At 40.5% G+C, this 18,656-nt stretch overlaps 1 protein-coding gene across 2 annotated transcripts in view; it reads right to left on the bottom strand.

Annotated features, from left to right (window-relative positions):
* Positions 1-18,089, bottom strand: part of PAFAH1B2 (platelet activating factor acetylhydrolase 1b catalytic subunit 2) — a 28,569-nt gene extending 10,480 nt beyond the window's left edge. Inside the window, exons 1-2 of one of the 2 annotated variants that reach the window (XM_061440425.1) lie at positions 18,007-18,089; positions 7,914-8,001 (exon numbers count right to left, since the gene is read on the bottom strand). In XM_061440425.1, coding sequence (XP_061296409.1) covers positions 7,914-7,994 — 81 coding nt within the window. In that variant the 5' untranslated portion in view covers positions 7,995-8,001; positions 18,007-18,089. Of the gene's footprint in view, positions 1-7,913; positions 8,002-17,156; positions 17,241-18,006 lie in introns of those variants that run through there. The other variant, XM_061440426.1, reaches the window with a different exon arrangement.
* Positions 18,090-18,656: the final 567 nt, after the last annotated feature.

The raw sequence follows: 18,656 nt of genomic DNA, 5'->3' as shown, positions 1-18,656 counted from the left end.
CAATACATCTAAGAAAATGAACAATAATCCCACAACTAATATTCAATCTTTACAATGGTTCTAAGAATTGAATAAAGTATTTTAGATTATCAATACATCTAAGAAAATGAACAATAATCCCACAACTAATATTCAATCTTTACAATGGTTCTAAGAATTGAATAAAGTATTTTATATTATCTATTTTTAAAACTAGGATCCAATCAAAAGGCATGCATTTTATTTGAATGATTTTAGTATGGTCTTTGAAAATGTCTGCTAACCTCTCAATGTGAGATGTTGGCAAACTAAGAATCAGGCTTTTTCAGTCTAATCCAAGTTTCTAGGCTGGGGTGACCTAGCCCAGGCATGCTTCTCTCTGCTCTTAAGGTAAAAAGATTTTATTCATTGATGTTAAACCAGAAGACACAGTTTAAGTTTTTATATTCATCCCCAAAACAAATTAACACAATGCTTTAGCAGGTCTCTAACCCAGTTCTATAGAAAGGTCCAAATGCAGTTTCTTCTTAAACGCTACATTCAATTATGCTTCCCCTAAGGTGGAGATGCTACTTAAGTGTTTCTGCTGGTAATACAAGTGGAGATGACACTGTGCTGAAACAGATATTCCACCGAGACTGGTGAAAATACAAAAACATTTCTGGAAATAATTTGACAATTAAGACATCTCTTCTTAATTTGACAGGATTTGGGATAGCTTTTTCTTTTTTCTTGTGTAAACAATTTTTTTTTTTGCATATATGTTGCCAAAGCAAGCACTTTAGAGTGTTTTTTTTTTTTTTGGCTGCGCAGTGCGGTGGGATCTTAGATCCCCAACCAGGGTTCAATCATTTTTTAAAAATTACTATTATTTCAACAGTGTTTTTAAACTTAAGGGATAAGATGAGCAAGAATAAAACTTTAATTTCACTGAGTAGTGCTCTTTCACATCATGTCATCTCTCTGTGGGTACTCAGGTATCAACTACTTCTCAATACCAACAAAAACAGCTCACTTTTAAAGAACATCATGGAATTTAAGCTCTGCTGTTCTAATGGTTTCAGTCCTTTACATTTTTAAATAGTTGCAATGAGCTTCGAAAAACAGAAAAGATCAAAGCAAAATACCTATAGCCCTACCATCTTAACCAGTACCTATTAATGTTTTGGGGTACCTTTTCTCATCATTTTTTCACACATTCCCCATTCCTCCCCCGCCTTAAAATAGTTGAAATATATGCACATCTCCTTCTGGCAACACAGCTTTGGGGGCAGAAAAACCTATGTGCCAATTCCAGCTTAACTACTTTCGGATCAGCGACCTTAAGCAGGTACATAACCCAAGGCTTCCACATCTTCTGACAATTCTGTTTGAGTTGTAAAAATGAGAGTTCCATAAAAGAGACCCAGCTTTTTGCTAGCACCCAATAGGCATTCAATAAATAGGGCCATTATAATTGCATATAATATTATATTAAAAACATTTTTCTATGTGGCTACATGATTTCCATAATCATAATTTTAAAAAAATTTTGATGGTATGGGGAGGGAGGAGGGAGGAGGGTTCAGGATGGATTTTCTTTTAAAAAAAAAAAAATTTTATCACATAAATTAAAAAGAATATTCATTTACTTATTTGGCCAGGCCACACAGTTTGTGGGACTTTAGTTACTGATCAGGGATTGAATCCAGGGCCTTTGCAGTGAGAGCATGGAGTCCTAACCACTGAACTGCCAGGGAATCCCCTATAACCATACTTTCTAACACTACTTAATATCCTACTGATGCATCCAGTGAGACGTACATTTGTTTAGCTCTTTTCCTAGTGAAAATTTGCCAGGAACCTCCTATTGACTGAGATGAAGAAATTTACTTTTTTTTTTTTTTTACATGTTGGTAGGTTTTTAGGTCAAAGATTAACACTTTTATGGGTCTTAGAGATATTTCCAGATTCTTAACAAAATGGCTATTGGCTGTATCTATACTGAGTCCAGCGTGTGTGTATAAGAACTCATTTTACCATAGTCACACCTGTGCTGCTAAGTCGCTTTAGTCGTGTCTGACTCTGTGCGACCCCACAGACGGCAGTCCAACAGGCTCCCCCGTCCCTGGGATTCTCCAGGCAAGAACACTGGAGTGGGTTGCCATTTCCTTCTCCAATGCAGGAAAATGAAAAGTGAAAGTGAAGTCGCTCAGTCGTGTCTGACTCTTAGCGGCCTCATGGACCGCAGCCCACCAGGCTCCTCCGTCCATGGGCTTTTCCAGGCAAGAGTACTGGAGTGGGGTGCTATCGCCTTCTCCGATAGTCACACCTGTACTGGTCATTAATATTTCCCTCTCCCTCCTCCTTCTTCTCCTCATTGTTTTAATCTGTACCTTTTGGAAACAAAAAGTTAAACAGTTCTTGTCATGCTCATTGAGATATTTATCTAGTATATCTGAGGATATTTTTACTGATGATACAACAAAAACATCAGTGTGTCATCTGTAATATTTATTGCAAATACTTCTGTCTGCTGCTAAACCTTTTTTAGCTGGTTACTGTTTTGATATGATTTGCTATTAAATTTGTCTACAGTCAAGTCTTTTAGTATCACCCTGAAAAAAAATTTTTACTGTGGAAAATGTCAAGCATACAGGAAAGCAGGACAATACAATGGATCTGCATATATCCATCACCAGTTACAGCAATCATCTAACTATGGGCATTATTAATTCAACATTTCAGCAACTACTGCCCCATCTCATTCTCAAGTTACTTTGAAGCAAACCAAGGATGGAGCACTTCATGTATAAAAATTTCAATATGTAACTCTTAAAAGATTTAAAAAATTCACTACCAAAATACCAGTTCTACTCTTCTAAAATTAATAGCAACTCTTTAATATCAACACACAACTAGTGTTCAAACTCAATGTTACGAAATTTTATGTTTTTTAAAATCAGGATCCAGACAATTTGTCTCTTAAAATCCCTTTAGAATGGGAGAAAATAATAGCAAATGAAGCAACTGACAAACAACTAATCTCAAAAATATACAAGCAACTCCTGCAGCTCAATTCCAGAAAAATAAGCAACCCAATCAAAAAATGGGCCAAAGAACTAAACAGACATTTCTCCAAAGAAGACATACAGATGGCTAACAAACACATGAAAAGATGCTCAACATCACTCATTATCAGAGAAATGCAAATCAATACCACTATGAGGTACCATTTCACGCCAGTCAGAATGGCTGCGATCCCAAAGTCTACAAGCAATAAATGCTGGAGAGGGTGTGGAGAAAAGGGAACCCGCTTACACCGTTGGTGGGAATGCAAACGAGTACAGCCACTATGGAGAACAGTGTGGAGATTCCTTAAAAAACTGGATAGAACTGCCTTATGACCCAGCAATCCCACTGCTGGGCATACACACCGAGGAAACCAGAATTGAAAGAGACACGTGTACCCCAATGTTCATCGCAGCACTGTTTATAATAGCCAGGACATGGAAGCAACCTAGATATCCATCAGCAGATGAATGGATAAGAAAGCTGTGGTACATATACACAATGGAGTATTACTCAGCCATTAGAAAGAATACATTTGAATCAGTTCTAATGAGTAGATGAAACTGGAGCCTATTATACAGAGTGAAGTAAGACAGAAAGAAAAACACCAATACAGTATACTAACACATATACATGGAATTTAGAAAGATGGTAACGATAACCCTGTATGTGAAACAGCAAAAGAGACACAGATGTATAGAACAGTCTTTTGGACTCTGTGGGAGAGGGAGAAGGTGGGATGATTTGGGAGAATGGCATTGAAACATGTATAATATCATATAAGAAATGAATCGCCAGTCTGGGTTCAATGCAGGATACAGGATGCTTGGGGCTGGTGCACTGGGATGACCCAGAGGGATGGTACAGGGAGGGAAGTGGGTTCAGGATGGAGAACACATGTACACCCATGGCGGATTCATGCTGATGTATGGCAAAACCAATACAATATTGTAATTAGCCTCCAATTAAAATAAATAAATTTAAATTTTAAAAAAAATCCCTTTTAATGTACAGGTTCCATCTTCCTCAGTCACCACCTTTCCAAACTTATTTTTTAAGGACTATGACTGTCTGACCTACAGAATCTTAGGTCATAGTCTAATCTCCACAGTCTGGACTCTGTTGACTACATTCCTGTGGTGCTGGAGGACATGTTCGTTGGTTCCAGCTACTTCTTGATATGTGGTACTTAAGTCTAGATTAGGCATGGATAGTTTGGCAACACTCCATGAGTATCACTTTAATACTTGTTTTAATCATGATTGTTTTTTTAATGTTTTGTTTTGAAATAATTTTAGATCTACAGAAGATTTGCAACCATTGTACAGTATTTGTACATATGCATGGTACATCCGTCAAACATAAGACATTTACATTAGGGAATACTAGCAACCAAAATAAACTGCACTCACATCTCACTAATTTTTCCACTAATGCCCATTTCCAGAGTCAATGTGGGATATTACGCTGTATTTAATCTCATATCTCTTTTAGTCTGTTCCAACATGGGACAGTCTCTTGATTTTTCCTTTCATAACCTCAACACATTCAGCTGTGCTCGGGTGTTCTGCAGATGGTCCTTCAACTTGGGTCTGATGTCTTCCCATGAACAGACTGAGGTTATGGATTTTGGGGGAATACGATGACAGAGGTAATGTGCCCCTCTTTATCATATCAGTGGGTACATGATATCAACATGACCTACTACTGGTGATGTTAACACTGATCACTTAGGTAAGGTGGTGTTTGCCAGTTTTCTCCACTACCAAGTCACTATTTTCTGTTCCACACACTGTTAGAAGCAAAACACTAAATTCAGCACCAGTTCCTAGAGGGAAGGGTATCAAAAAATGTGCAGTCATATGTTAAAGCTACCAAAGTAATTTACAAGGAGATACTAAGCAAATATATTGTTTCTCCTTAAAGCTGTGTTCACTAATGTTAGTATTCCTCAATGGATCTTGCCTACAGTACTGCAGTGTCCTATCCATGGTTTTCTTTTTCCTCCTTCCTTCTATATTTATTCATTCTGTAAAGAAGATTTTGCCCTCCTCTCCTATTTATTCATCCATTCATTTATTTACAGGGAATGGATTAATGAATACTTATTCTTAGTTATAAACCAATATTATCAATTATCATTTTGCTCAAACTGTTCAGCACTGCACTTTGGGCGCTCTTTAAGGTCTGCTCCAGGTGGTCAAAGCTAATGTCATCAATGAGAGAAACCAATACGGTGTGTCTTCCACCAATACGCTGTGTCTTCCACCAATACGGTGTGTGTTCCATGTGCTGCACGGGGACCCATGACTTCAGTGCTATTTCTACTGGCCACCTTTTTTTTTTTTCTTCCCCCCCACCTTTTTTTTTTTTCTTCCCCCTTCCCTTTTCTTTCTTGAGCAGTTCCTTGTTTTCTTTCACTGTAAGATGTTCCAGGCCCATCTTTTTATTTTCTTTGCTTTGGCTATAAAATCAACAATTTCTCCAAAGAGCCCTGGTTCCTTTCGCTGGAGAACTGTATCTAAAAGCCAAGATCTAGGTGCACAATATATTTTAATACAAATTAGTCCTTCCATATTATACAAGCTTTTTTAAAAAAATTAAAGTCATGTTCTTCTTTCATTTGACTATCTTTTTTCCCAGTCAGTGCTAATTATTTAACGTCTGCTAAATTTATGCCAGCTACACACACACACACACAAATAAATCTAGCTTTATTACTACTTTTCAGTAAACTTATAAATGACCTAAGTGCCCATCAGTGAGAAAATGAATAACCCACTGCGGTATTTTCACATAAAGCAACAAAATACTAAAGAGGAAAAAAAAAAGAATCAACTATAGCTATACTTTTAACCTGTATGATATACTGCAGAAAAAACACATTCAGAAAGATGCTGAAAAATAAGTAGGAAGATACTATTTACATAGTTTAAAAACACGCAAAAATACTAAATACACTGTTTAGAGATTATATATGTAGTATTTAAATATGTGAAAAAAATTTAGGATACTGGGGAGGTAAGAAAGAGAAAGAAATGTGATCAATGAGGCATATATGGGGAACACAATTCTTTCAGCAATGCTGTATTTTTTTAGAGTGAGAAGCAAACACACAGATGCTCAAAATATTTCATAATATGTATGTATTTATTTGGCTAAAATGGGTCTTAGTTGCAGCATGTGGGATCTAGTTCCCTGACCAGGGATCAAACCTAAGCCCCGTGCTTTGGGAGCACAAAGTCTTAACTACTGGACCACCAGGGAAGTCCCCATAATACTTTCTGAAAGATATAAACAAATGAGAAAGATTAAGAAAGAATAACCAAGTAACTGATCCATAGGGGAACACTCAAAATAAAAAACTACCACTCAAAATATAATAGCTAAAGGCTGATTTTTAAGCCCAAGAAGACAAAAATAGAAGAGAATACAACTATGCAGAGTACAAAAATAATCATGAAATACTTAAACAGTAAACTTTGGAGACTTCAAATCATATAGAACTTGTTAGTTCAAGAGGTAGTACGGTTCAAAATAGATAAAGGGTAAATATATTTAAGTGATAACACTTTATTAGAAGCAAGCTACAAATACTGATTTAAAAAAAGGGTGCTAAAAAAACCCAGTGGGCAAAAAAAAAGGGGAAAAAAAAAACCCAAAAACAAAATAATAGGACATATTAAGAAGGCAACGGCACCAGAGACTGAAGGGATTCCCACTTGCTAAACCTGGGACAACCTGACTTTCAAAATTACAGTGGATTATAACCCACTTGAATAAAGGAAGAACCTGCAAATCTATATTACAACAAATTAGGACTGGTTTAGGGCAACACTATCTTAACTAAGTGATCGAAGTTAGTATCACCAATGAGACAAACCAACGTCAAAATGCCTTCTATGTGATGCACGGAAGACATTACTTCCCTGATATTCCTGCCAAAAATGTATAATCCGAACCGTGATTACGAGAAAAGACGACAAACTCAAACTGAGGGACACACCACAAAATAAACAGCCTATACAAATGGTCAAGTCATAAAAAACAAAGGCTAAGAAACGTTTCTGATTAAAGGAGAATAAAGAGATATATGACAAGCAAACACAATGTGTGATCCAAGACTGGGAAGAAAACTGATAGCAACAACAGACAACTGAAGAAACCTGAATGTGGTCTTTGCGTTAGGTAACAGTATGGTGGGCTGGCTGCTGAGTCGGGTTCGACTCTTACAACCCCATGGACTATAGCCCGCCAGGCTCATCTGTCCATGGGATTCTCCAGGCAAGAATACTGGAGTGGGTTGCTATTTCCTTCTCCAGAGGTAACAGTATACTGTCAGTGTAAAATTTCCTGATTTTAATAACTATACTGCAGTTATGTGAGAGAATATTCTTTTTCTTAGAAAACACTCAAATATTTAAGGGTAAAGGAGCATCATGAAGACTGCAACATAGTTTCAAATGATTTGGAAAAAACAGTTAAGTTGGTAAATAGTATAAACTGATACAGACAGAATAATTATGCAGATACAGCAAAATGTTAACAAGTGGCAAATCTAGATGAAGGATATAGGAAGTTCTTTCTGAACTGTTTGTAATACTTGTTGCATACTTATGAACTTACTTTGAAATTTAAAAAAGCTTAAAAAAAATAGAAACCTCGCTATCTACTAAAATTAACAAAGGGCAATGAACATGCTTTAAAATATTCCTCAGTTCCAACATCAGATGGTGATTAGAATGACATCTCTAACATAAAATTTTTATTTACAGTAATTAGTTCTTGTTGGCCATTAAAAACACCCTTTCGTAGCTTTGGTCAAGACTCTAAAAACTGAAGAGATTCATCTATGTGAATGATAACACGTGCACCTCCTTTACCTGAGACATCCATCTGTCGTCTCCTTGAATATCTTCTGCTGCATGTGGAATGGCTGCTGGGTTTGAGTCTCCTTGGCTCATTCTACACCTGAGGGAAAAAAGGTCTATGTCATGTTTTGTTCACTGACAGGAATGTCTGTTATCGCTTACTTAAATATTACATGTCAGGCTTTAAATAAGAATAAGAATTAAATAAATTTCATTGTGGTTTTGCCTAGGAACGACGCAACTGGAGTTTATTTTCAGCAGATGGGTTCCAGGACATGACTGCACAAGTTCCATAAATATTCCAGCACTATTAAGACTTCCAGACAGGTTTGAATACCATTCAAGAACAGTGCATTACATTTTAAAAGTCTGCTCCAAGTATATACCTTACACTTACATTCACTTTTCATGAATACATGTTAATGTAACAACCAAATGACTATGAGCTAAACTCGTACGGTTCAAAGATATCTTACATAAATATATTAGATATCTATATTATTACAGATATATAATTACATATCTGTATCAGTTCAGTTCAGTCGCTCAGTCGTGTGCGACTCTTTGCAACCCCATGAATTGCGGCACACCAGGCCTCCCTGTCCATCACCGACTCCCGGAGTTCACCCAAACCCATGTCTATTGAATCAGTGATGCCATCCAACCATCTCATCTTCTGTCGTCCCCTTCTCCTCCTGCCCTCAATCTTTCCCAGCATCAGGGTCTTTTCAAATGAGTCAGCTCTTCACAAACAGGTGGCCAAAGTATTAGAGTTTCAGCTTCAACATCAGTCCTTCCAATGAACACCCAGGACTGATCTCCTTTAGGATGGACTGGCTGGATCTCCTTGCAGTCCAAGGGACTCTCAAGAGTCTTCTCCAACACCACAGTTCAAAAGCATCAATTCTTCGGCACTCAGCTTTCTTTACAGACCAACTCTCACATCCATACATGACCACAGGAAAAACCATAGCCTTGACTAGATGGACCTTTGTTGACAAAGCAATGCCTCTCTGCTTTTTAATATGCTATCTAGGTTGGTCATAACTTTCCTTCCAAGGAGTAAGCGTCTTTTAATTTTATGGCTGTAATCACCATCTGCAGTGATTTTGGAGCCCAGAAAAATAAAGACAGCCACTGTTTCCCCATCTATTTGCCATTAAGTGATGGGAACGGATGCCATGATCTTCATTTTCTGAATGTTGAGCTTTAAGCCAACTTTTTCACTCTCCTCTTTCACTTTCATCAGGAGGCCATTTAGTTTTCACTTTCTGCCATAGGGTGGTGTCATCTGCATATCTGAGGTTATTGATATTTCTCCCGGCAGTCTTGATTCCAGCTTGTGCTTCTTCTGGCCCAGCGTTTCTCATGATGTACTCTGCATAGAAGTTAAATAAGCAGGGTGACAATATACAGCCTTGACGTACTCCTTTTCCTATTTGGAACCAGTCTGTTGTTCCATGTCCAGTTCTAACTGTTGCTTCCTGACCTGCATACAGGTTTCTCAAGAGGCAGGTCAGGTGGTCTGGTATTCTCATCTCTTTAAATTCCACAGTTTATTGTGATCCACGCAAAGGCTTTGCCATAGTCAATAAAGCAGAAATAGATGTTTTTCTGGAACTTTCTTGCTTTTTCGATGATCCAGCAGATGCTGGCAATTTGATCTCTGGTTCCTCTGCCTTTTCTAAAACCAGCTTGAACATCTGGAAGTTCATGGTTCACGTATTACTGAAGGCTGGCTTGGAGAACTTTGAGCATGACTTTACTAGCGTGTGAGATGAGTGCAACTGTGTGGTAGTTTGAGCATTCTTTGGCACTGCTTTTCTTTTGGAATGAAAATTGACCTTTTCCAGTCCTGTGGCCACTGCTGAGTTTTCCAAATTTGCTGGCATATTGAGTGCAGCACTTTCACAGCATCATCTTTTAGAATCTGAAATAGCTCAACTGGAATTCCATCACCTCAACTAGTTTTGTTCATAGTGATGCTTCCTAAGGCCCACTTGACTTCACATTCCAGGATGTCTGGCTCTAGGTGAGTGATCACACCATCGTGATTATCTAGGTCGTAAAGATCTTTTTTGTATAGTTCCTCTGTGTATTCTTGCCACCTCTTCTTAATATCTTCTGCTTCTGTTAGGTCCTTACCATTTCTGTCCTTTATTGAGACCATCTTTGCATGAAATGTTCCCTTGGTATCTCTAATTTTCTTGAAGAGATCTCTAGTCTTTCCCATTCTGTTGTTTGCCTCTATTTCTTTGCATTGATCGCTGAGGAAGGCCTTCTTATCTCTCCTTGCTATTCTTTGGAACTCTGCATTCAGATGGGTGTATCTTTCCTTTTCTCCTTTGCTTTTCACTTCTCTTCTTTTCTCAGTTATTTGTAAGGCCTCCTCGGACAGCCATTTTGCTGTTTTGCATTTCTTTTTCTTGGGGATGGTCCTGTTTCCTATCTCCTGTACAATGTCACGAACCTCCGTCCATAGTTCATCAGGCACTCAATCTATCAGATCTAGGCCCTTAAATCTATTTCTCACTTCCACTGTATAGTCATAAAGGATTTGATTTAGGTCATACCTGAATGGCCTAGTGGTTTTCCCTACTTTCTTCAATTTAAGTCTGAATTTGGCAATAAGGAATTCATGGTCTGAGCCACAGTCAGCTCCTGGTCTTGTTTTTGCTGACTATATAGAGCTTCTCCATCTTTGGCTGCAAAGAATATAATCAATCTGATTTTGGTGTTGACCATCTGGTGATGTCCACGTGTAGAGTCTTCTCTTGTGTTTTTGGAAGAGGGTGTTTGTTACGACCAGTGCGTTCTCTTGGCAGAACTCTATTAGCCTTTGCCCTGCTTCATTCTGTATTCCAAGGCCAAATTTGCCTGTTACTCCAGGTGTTCGCTGACTTCCTACTTTTGCATTCCAGTCCCTACAATGAAAAGGGTATCTTTTTTGGGTGTTAGTTCTAGATGGTCTTGTAGGTCTTCATAAAACCATTCAAATTCAGCTTCTTCAGTGTTACTGGTCGGGGCATAGACTTGGATTACCGTGATATTGAATGGTTTGCCTTGGAAACAAACAGATCATTCTGTTGTTTTTGAGACTGCATCCAAGTACTGCATTTCGGAACCTTTTGTTGACCATGATGGCTACTCCATTTCTTCTAAGGGATTCCTGCCCACAGTAGTAGATATAATGGTCATCTGAGTTAATGTTGATGTTCACTCCTGCCATCTCCTGTTTGACCACTTCTAATTTGCCTTGACTCATGGACCTAACATTTCAGGTTCCTATGCAATAATGCTCTTTACAGCATCAAACCTTGCTTCTATCACCAGTCACATCCACAACTGGGTGTTGTTTTTGCTTTGGCTCCATTCCTTCATTCTTTCTGGAGTTATTTCTCCACTGATCTCCAGTAGCATATTGGGCACCTACTGACCTGAGGAGTTCCTCTTTCAGTATCCTATCTTTTTGCCTTTTCATACTGTTCATGGGGTTCTCAAGGCAAGAATACTGAAGCGGTTTGCCATTCCCTTCTCCAGTGGACCACATATCTATATAATAATATATATATTAGATATTTTCTAGATATCTGTATTAGAGAACTAGAGTCATACGCTTAAGAATTAATACATCAATGATTAGAAATCACTGATTACTAAACAGATTATAATATACTATACTATATAATCTATAGTACAGTATATACCTGTACTACAGATTATAATAAAATTAGTTGTGGGCTTTGGCACTGATTTTTGACAAATGTTTACTAGGTACTTTTATTTTTGACAGGTCTCCACTGATAAAATGTGATTAACGATGAGCCTAAATATGGCATCTGATAGTAGAGGAGACCCTGGAGAAAGGCGTGGCAACCCACTTCAGTGTTCTTGCCTGGTGAATCCCACGGACCCAGGAATCTGGCAGGTTACAGTCCATACTGAAGCGACTTAGCACCGCACAGCACAGTGCAGAAGAACGAATAAGTGAAATTCAGAAAAATTAGAAATGCTACTCTTCAAGAAAGACAAATAAGAAACCAGAGTGTTTTCAACCAGCTCTGGAGAATATATAATACATACACATTAGGCTCAAGAGGGCTCTGGGCAAATGCAAAGGATGATGAAAGAGAAAAGGCTGGGTTTTGTGGCTTACAGAAAAAGAGGCCATACTCTCTATTTCCTTCCTTTGCATCCTCAAATAAAACTAAACTGTCTCAGAAAGAGGACTGAGTTACAGCTTTTCAGTAAGTATTCCCTGAGTTAATAAAATGCCTTGGATTGCCAAGGTAGCAGCTTTTGAGGATCAGAAAGTAACAAGCCCTAAACATAAAAACAAACTTTCATTCATAAAAAAGAAATTACAACAAAACAATTTTAACACTAATTATGCAACCAAACTCACTCAGCTCTAAATGACCCTAGGTCTAAAAACAACTGGGCTCAGGATTTAGCCCATATCTGACTAAATATGTGAAATATTATTCACAATCTGTATTTCTTCAGACTACTAAACTATGCACTATTGAAAACAACAGAAAGACTAGTATCAATGCTACGCTTTCTACATACCACCTGCAATCCTCACGAAAGTACTGCAAGATGAAGAAAATGAGGATCAGATAATTTAGGTAATTTGTGCAGTAAGTAACTGAAAAGAGGTTTGCCTGACCCCAATTACATCATATCTGGCCCACTGATCAAAAACCAGTTCATGCTGACTCCCTAAAGGGAACCTATATCATTTCAAGAATAAGGAAGAACTACAAGATGAACCTGTATAGATCTAATAAGACTATGATATCTGTTTGGGGGTTTCATTGTCTAAGAAAAGTATGGAAAAATTAAAATACATTAAAAAAAAGATTACAAAGTTAAAACAAACAGCTATATAAAAATGTTTATTTTTGAGGTTCTCCTTCTGTTTTTAACCAATAAAACATTTTAAACCTTCCATATTCATTTCTTGGGGGGGGGTCTACATTCAATTCTTGATTTAAGTTTGGCTATTCAAGTGAAATCTGATATGGCACTTAATAATTGTTTTAATTTTAAAAGTAACTTTCTTTCCTGCTAGTCAAAAAGTCCTACTTCTCTTGAGACTGACAAGGAGCAATCTCATTTTCTAGATTTCAAAATTGGATACCGAGGACTTCCCTAGTGGTACAGTGGATAAGCATCTGCCTGCTAATGCAGGGGACACAGGTTCGAGCCCTGGTTCACAAAGATTCCAAATGCTTCGGAGCAACTAAGCCCATGCACCACAACTACTGGAGTCTGAGCACTCTAGGGCCCATGAGCCGCAGCTACTGAGCCTGTGTGCTACAACCACTGAAGCCTGTGTGTTTAGAGCCTGTGCTCCATACAGAAGCCCATGCACTGCAACAAAGAGTAGCCCCGCAGCTAGAGAAACCTGCACGCAGCAATGAAGACCAAGTGCAACCAAAATTAAATAAGTTAAAAAAAAGTAGATATGTATTTATTCTTTAAATACAATGTAAAGAAATATATAGCAACAAAACAGCTCCATTTTCCACTCACTAACGGAAAAAACCTATTGCCCAGCTTTTAATATAACACCCAACTATTTCTCATTTATTTCCCCACCTGGATGTTAGGTGTTTCTGACGCAAAACTTAACTGACACAGGGTTAACTGAGAGATCACTACTAAAATGGAGAAAAATAATTTGTTCTACTTGAATGGGAAAGACTAGAGATCTCTTCAAGAAAACTGGAGATACCAGGGGAACATTTCATGCAAAGATAGGCACGATAAAGGACAGAAACAGTAAGGACCTAACAGAAGCAGAAGATATTAAGACGTGGCAAGAATACACAGAACTATACAAAAAAGGTCTTAATGACTCAGATAACCACAAAGGTTTGGCCACTAACCTAGAGCCAAATATCCTGGAATGTGAAGTCAATTGGGCCTTAGGAAGCATTACTTTGAACAAAGCTAGTGGAGGTGATGGAATTCCAACTGAGCTATTTCAAATCCTAAAAGACGATGCTGTGAAAGAGCTGCAATCAATATGCCAGCAAATCTGGAAAACTCAGCAATGGCCACAGGACTGGAAAAGGTCAGTTTTCATTCCAATCCCAAAGAAAGGAAATGCCAAAGAAGGTTCAAACTACCATACAATTGTGCTCATTTCACACTCTACCAAGGTATGATCAAAATCCTTCAAGTTAGGCTTCAACAGCACGTGAACTGAGAACTTCCAGATGCACAAGCTGGATTTAGAAAAGGCAGAGAAACTAGAGATCAAATTGCCAACATTTGTTTGGATATTAGAAAAACCAAGAGAATTCCAGAAAAACATCTACTTCTGCTTCAATGACTATGCTAAAGCCTTTAACTGTGTGGATCACAACAAACTGGAAAAGTCTAAAGAGATGGGAATACCAGACTACCTTACCTGTCTGCTGAGACATCTATATGCAGGTCAAGAAGCAACAGTGAGAACAGGAAGTGGAACAACGGGACTGATTCAAAATTGGGAAAGGAGTACATCAAGGCTATATATTATCATCCTGCTTATTTAACTTACATGCCAAGTACATCACGTGAAATGTCAGGCTGGATGAATCACAAGCTGGAATCAAGGTTGCCCAGACAAGTATCAACAACCTCAGATATTCAGATGATACCACCCTTATGGTAGAAAGTGAAGAAAGAACCAAAGAGCCTCTTGATGAAAGTGAAAGAGGAGAGTGAAAAAGCTGGCTTGAACGTCAACATTAAAAAACTAAGATCATGGCATCCAGTCCCATCACTCATGTCAAAGAGATGGGAAAAAAATGGAAACAGTGATGACAGACTTTATTTTCTTGGGTGCCAAAAATCACTGTGGACAGTGACTGCAGCCAGGAAATTAAAAGATACTTGCTTCTTGAAAGAAAAGCTATGACAAACCTAGACAGTGTGTTAAAAAGCAGAGGCATCACTTTGCCAACAAAGGTCCAACTACTGGTTTTTCCAGTAGTCACGGATGGATGTGAGAGTTGGACCACAAAGAAGGTTGAGTGTGGAAGAATCGATGCTTTTGAATTGTGGTGCTGTAGAAGAGTCTTTCGGACTGCAAGGAGGTCAAACCAGTCAATCCTAAACGAAATTAACCCTGAATATTCATTGGAGGGACCGACACTGAAGCTCCAATACTTTGGTCACCTTTTGTGAAGAGCCGATTCACTGGAAAAGACCCTGACGCTGGGAAAGACTGAGGACAAGAGGAGAAAGGGGTGGCAGAGGCTGAGATGGTTAGACAGTATCACAGCTTCAACCGACTTGAGTTTGAGCAAACTCTGGGAGATAATAAAGGACAGGGAATCCTGGAGTGCTGCAGGTTCACGGGGATGCAGTCAGACACAATTTAGCAACTGAACAAGAGCAAACACTCTATGATTACACAATTGAAACCATTTTCCTAGGGATCGTTAAAGAAACAAGGATGACGAACTGTGCATATGAGGTGACTCCCTAATAAAATATATCCAAATACATCCCTTATCACTTAAAAACACAATGCAGGCACTTCACCTACATTTCAGTTCTTGGGATACCATTTTCAGATCTTGTTAAGAACCTAAGAAGAATTTTTTTGACAAACCAGAAGGTGTCTCAAGGAAAGGAGCCAAGGAGAAATTTAAAAACCATCATATCAGACATAGTTGAAAGAAATAGGTACGTTTATAATCTGTAGAAAAACTAGTTGGGGAAGAGGAGATCACAAGACAAATGGCTGTCAAAGTACTTGAAGATTACTAGGAAGGGACTTAAGGCTTATTCTACAGTGTCTCCAAATGGGAAGACAAGGCCAGTGGATATCATGTACAGAGAGACAAATTTCTAACACAGAGAACTGCAAATGACATCATCTGTCTCTCAAAGCAGATTCCTCCAAAGGCAACTCAGAGATGAGGTGAACATCTATTAGAAAAGCATAAAAAGAACTAAAGCATATGAGTAAAGATTGGCCCAGATTAGTGGGGTTCCAGCATTTTTTTAATGTTTTAGAAACTTTTTGAAATGCTCCTTGATATATGTATAGTTATAAATCAGTTGTGAATTGCTGTTAACCTGTGTATTAAATATTACTAAAGGTAATAAAAACTTCATTCCTAAAAAATGCATGTAGAAAGAGGTTCTAAATTTTTTCCTATAGTCTAATGGATCACCTTATGCAACCCAGGGCAGTGCATGGAAGTATTCTGAAAGCTGTAATTAGTAACAACAGGAAAAAAACACCACCAGAGAGGGATCTGACTCCCATCTCACCTCACTGATTCGTAATTAACTGCCCTCATGCAGCAAGCCATTAGCTTCTGCGATCACAAACAGCAAGTTCAGTTACAAAAGCCCAGCAGAATGGAGATAAAGGTCCGAGGAAATTAACTTATCAGTAGACTCTATTCCAGGCAAACTTTAACTGTCCATTAAAATGAATTCTCTGGGAAGATGAGACTTGCACAGCATTTCCCAATTTTCCGTCTTCTCTATTTAACTCAGACTATGAAAATATAGTACCAGAATTTCCAAATGCTTGTACCAGAGTGGTGTAGTGTGTCTAGTTCCAACAACAAAGAATTATAAACCCTCAAGCTGAGCTGGATGCTTCTTGAGTCAGGAAACAGATGGAGAGGGAAAGTCGCACTAAGAATTAAAAAGATTTAGAATGTTTCCACTCTGACCTAAGACTCCTCATTTTCAGAGAGAGCTGGCAGGCTTTCTCTAAAGGAGAAGACAGGCCTCATCCGGAGTACCCTGCCTCAGTGGACTGGTGGATGGGTCCCCGGGTTTCAGCACATCCATAATTTATTATCAAATGCCCAAGCCAACACATTAAAGCAAGACGATTTCATACTCCTTCCCTGCTGCCCCACAAGGAGGCAACCTTTATATCAGAACAATGTGCCCAGGAGAAGAATCTAAAGACACAAGGCATATCCTAGGCAAGGCATATTGGAATGCTTAGGGGGACAATACCCATGTTCTCTCCACACCTTTAGCACTTCCCCCACATCACCCCCCCCTCCCCCATCATACCCCTCACTTAAGGCTGAACGAAATGAGAGCTCATAGTGGGTCCGGGCGGTCTTCCCTTTCTCCGTGGGTAAGCTCTAAAAAGAGTCCGAAGCTTCATGTGTTTGGTTTCCTAAATGTTTGTATACACATTATGAAAAGCAACGCTGGCTTGGGAGTCACGGAAAGCAAAACAGTGAGTCACTGTGCCACGGGTACATCACAAACCTGAAGGCCAGAAGATCCTGATCTGGTACATGGACCCGGACCAGATAAAAAGCATCTAAGAAAACCTGTCCACCAATAGGTTTACCTAAGTTGGTTGACCTTGGGCAAATCACCAGCCTCGCTGGGCCTCATCTTTAAAATGAGGTGATAATGGACTGGACAGCCCTCTAAGAAATAAGCTTTTCTGAGTCGTGGCAGTCTATTTTTGAATATATTAAAGGAGGCAACGAGTAAGTTTCTGCACAGTTGAAATTTTTCAAAAAAAGGTCTGGGGGAAAAAGGTGGTCCGTCTAAAAGCAAGAGCAACTGGTCTGGGTCCGCGCCAAGAGCCTCTCAAGACAGAGGAAAGGGGAGAAAAGGGTCAGAGATTCAACCTCGGGGACAGAGGGAAAGGCTGCGGCCGAGACGCCGGGGCAGAAATGTGGCTGGAAACGGGGCAGGCGGCGGCGAGCCCGGGGAGCGGCGGAGGACGCAGGGCGGCCTCCTCCGGGGGGCCGGTCAGGGCGGCGCGCCCCGCCACGGGGCTCGGCCGCGGGAAGCGGAGGGGAGGCGGGGCGGCCGAGGAAGCCGCAGGCCGGGGGGTGGGGCGCTGGGGCAGGGCTCCGAGGAGCGCGGCGAGCGGTCCGGAGGCCCGGTGGCCTGTGCGGGCGAACCGCCGCCGGGCCCGCCGAGACTGCGCGTGCTTGCGAGGGCCCCCCGAGGGTCGCGGGCTGGGGGGAGGCGCGGGGGGAGGGGCCCGGCGGGGTGGGGGAGGGGACGCGAGGTCGGGGCCTCGCACAATAACAAACGGCAGCCCTTTCCGACCCCCGCCTCTCAGCCGCCCGTTTCCCGCGCCTCGAGATGCACTCACTCAGGCACAGGGTCCGTGCGGGCCCCCAGCGGCTGCGGCGTCGGCGGGTGGCGCGTCTGTCGCTCGCTCAGTCCCGGCGGCCCCGCTCCGGCGCGTCCCTCCTCCGGCCCCAGCACCCGCTGCAGCGCCCCCACTTCCGGTTCCCCTGCCACTCAGGCAAATGGATTCCGGAAGTCCCGCCCTATCCTGCCCGGCCTTTGCTTGCTTCTGCTTGCTCTCCCTTTCTGCGGGCGCTTGGTACTAGCCCCCAGGTGTCCTGCGGGGCCTTTCCGAGTTCTCTGCTTTATTCTCTGCCCTGCCCTTGTTTTGCATGTAGTCTGCGCGACTTGGGCCTCTATCTTTCCTTCCGCTGCATCCCTCAATCCTGCGTTCATATCACCGCAGCGTGGAGATGGCATTCAGGACAATGTGTGGTGACCTCACGCTGACGCCATTCCCTTCCCACCCCGCCAACCTGGCTTCCTTCTCCACCCCGTGGAATAAACCAGATTGCTGCCAGAGGGAGGGAAATAGGGCCCCGAGGTTAATGAGGCAGTGCCTCACATTCATGGGTGGAACTTCTGTTTCTGTGATGAATGTACGGATTTTGGATGACCGCCTCTTAAACTAATACCATAGCAGGGGTATGGAGAGCCAGAGTCTTTTTCTTT

This window comes from Bos javanicus, chromosome 15, assembly GCF_032452875.1.
Source record: "Bos javanicus breed banteng chromosome 15, ARS-OSU_banteng_1.0, whole genome shotgun sequence".
In the NCBI taxonomy this organism is placed as follows: Eukaryota; Metazoa; Chordata; class Mammalia; order Artiodactyla; family Bovidae; genus Bos; species Bos javanicus.
The sequence above is the reverse complement of the archived record's forward strand: the minus strand, read 5'-3'. Positions and strand labels throughout refer to the sequence as shown.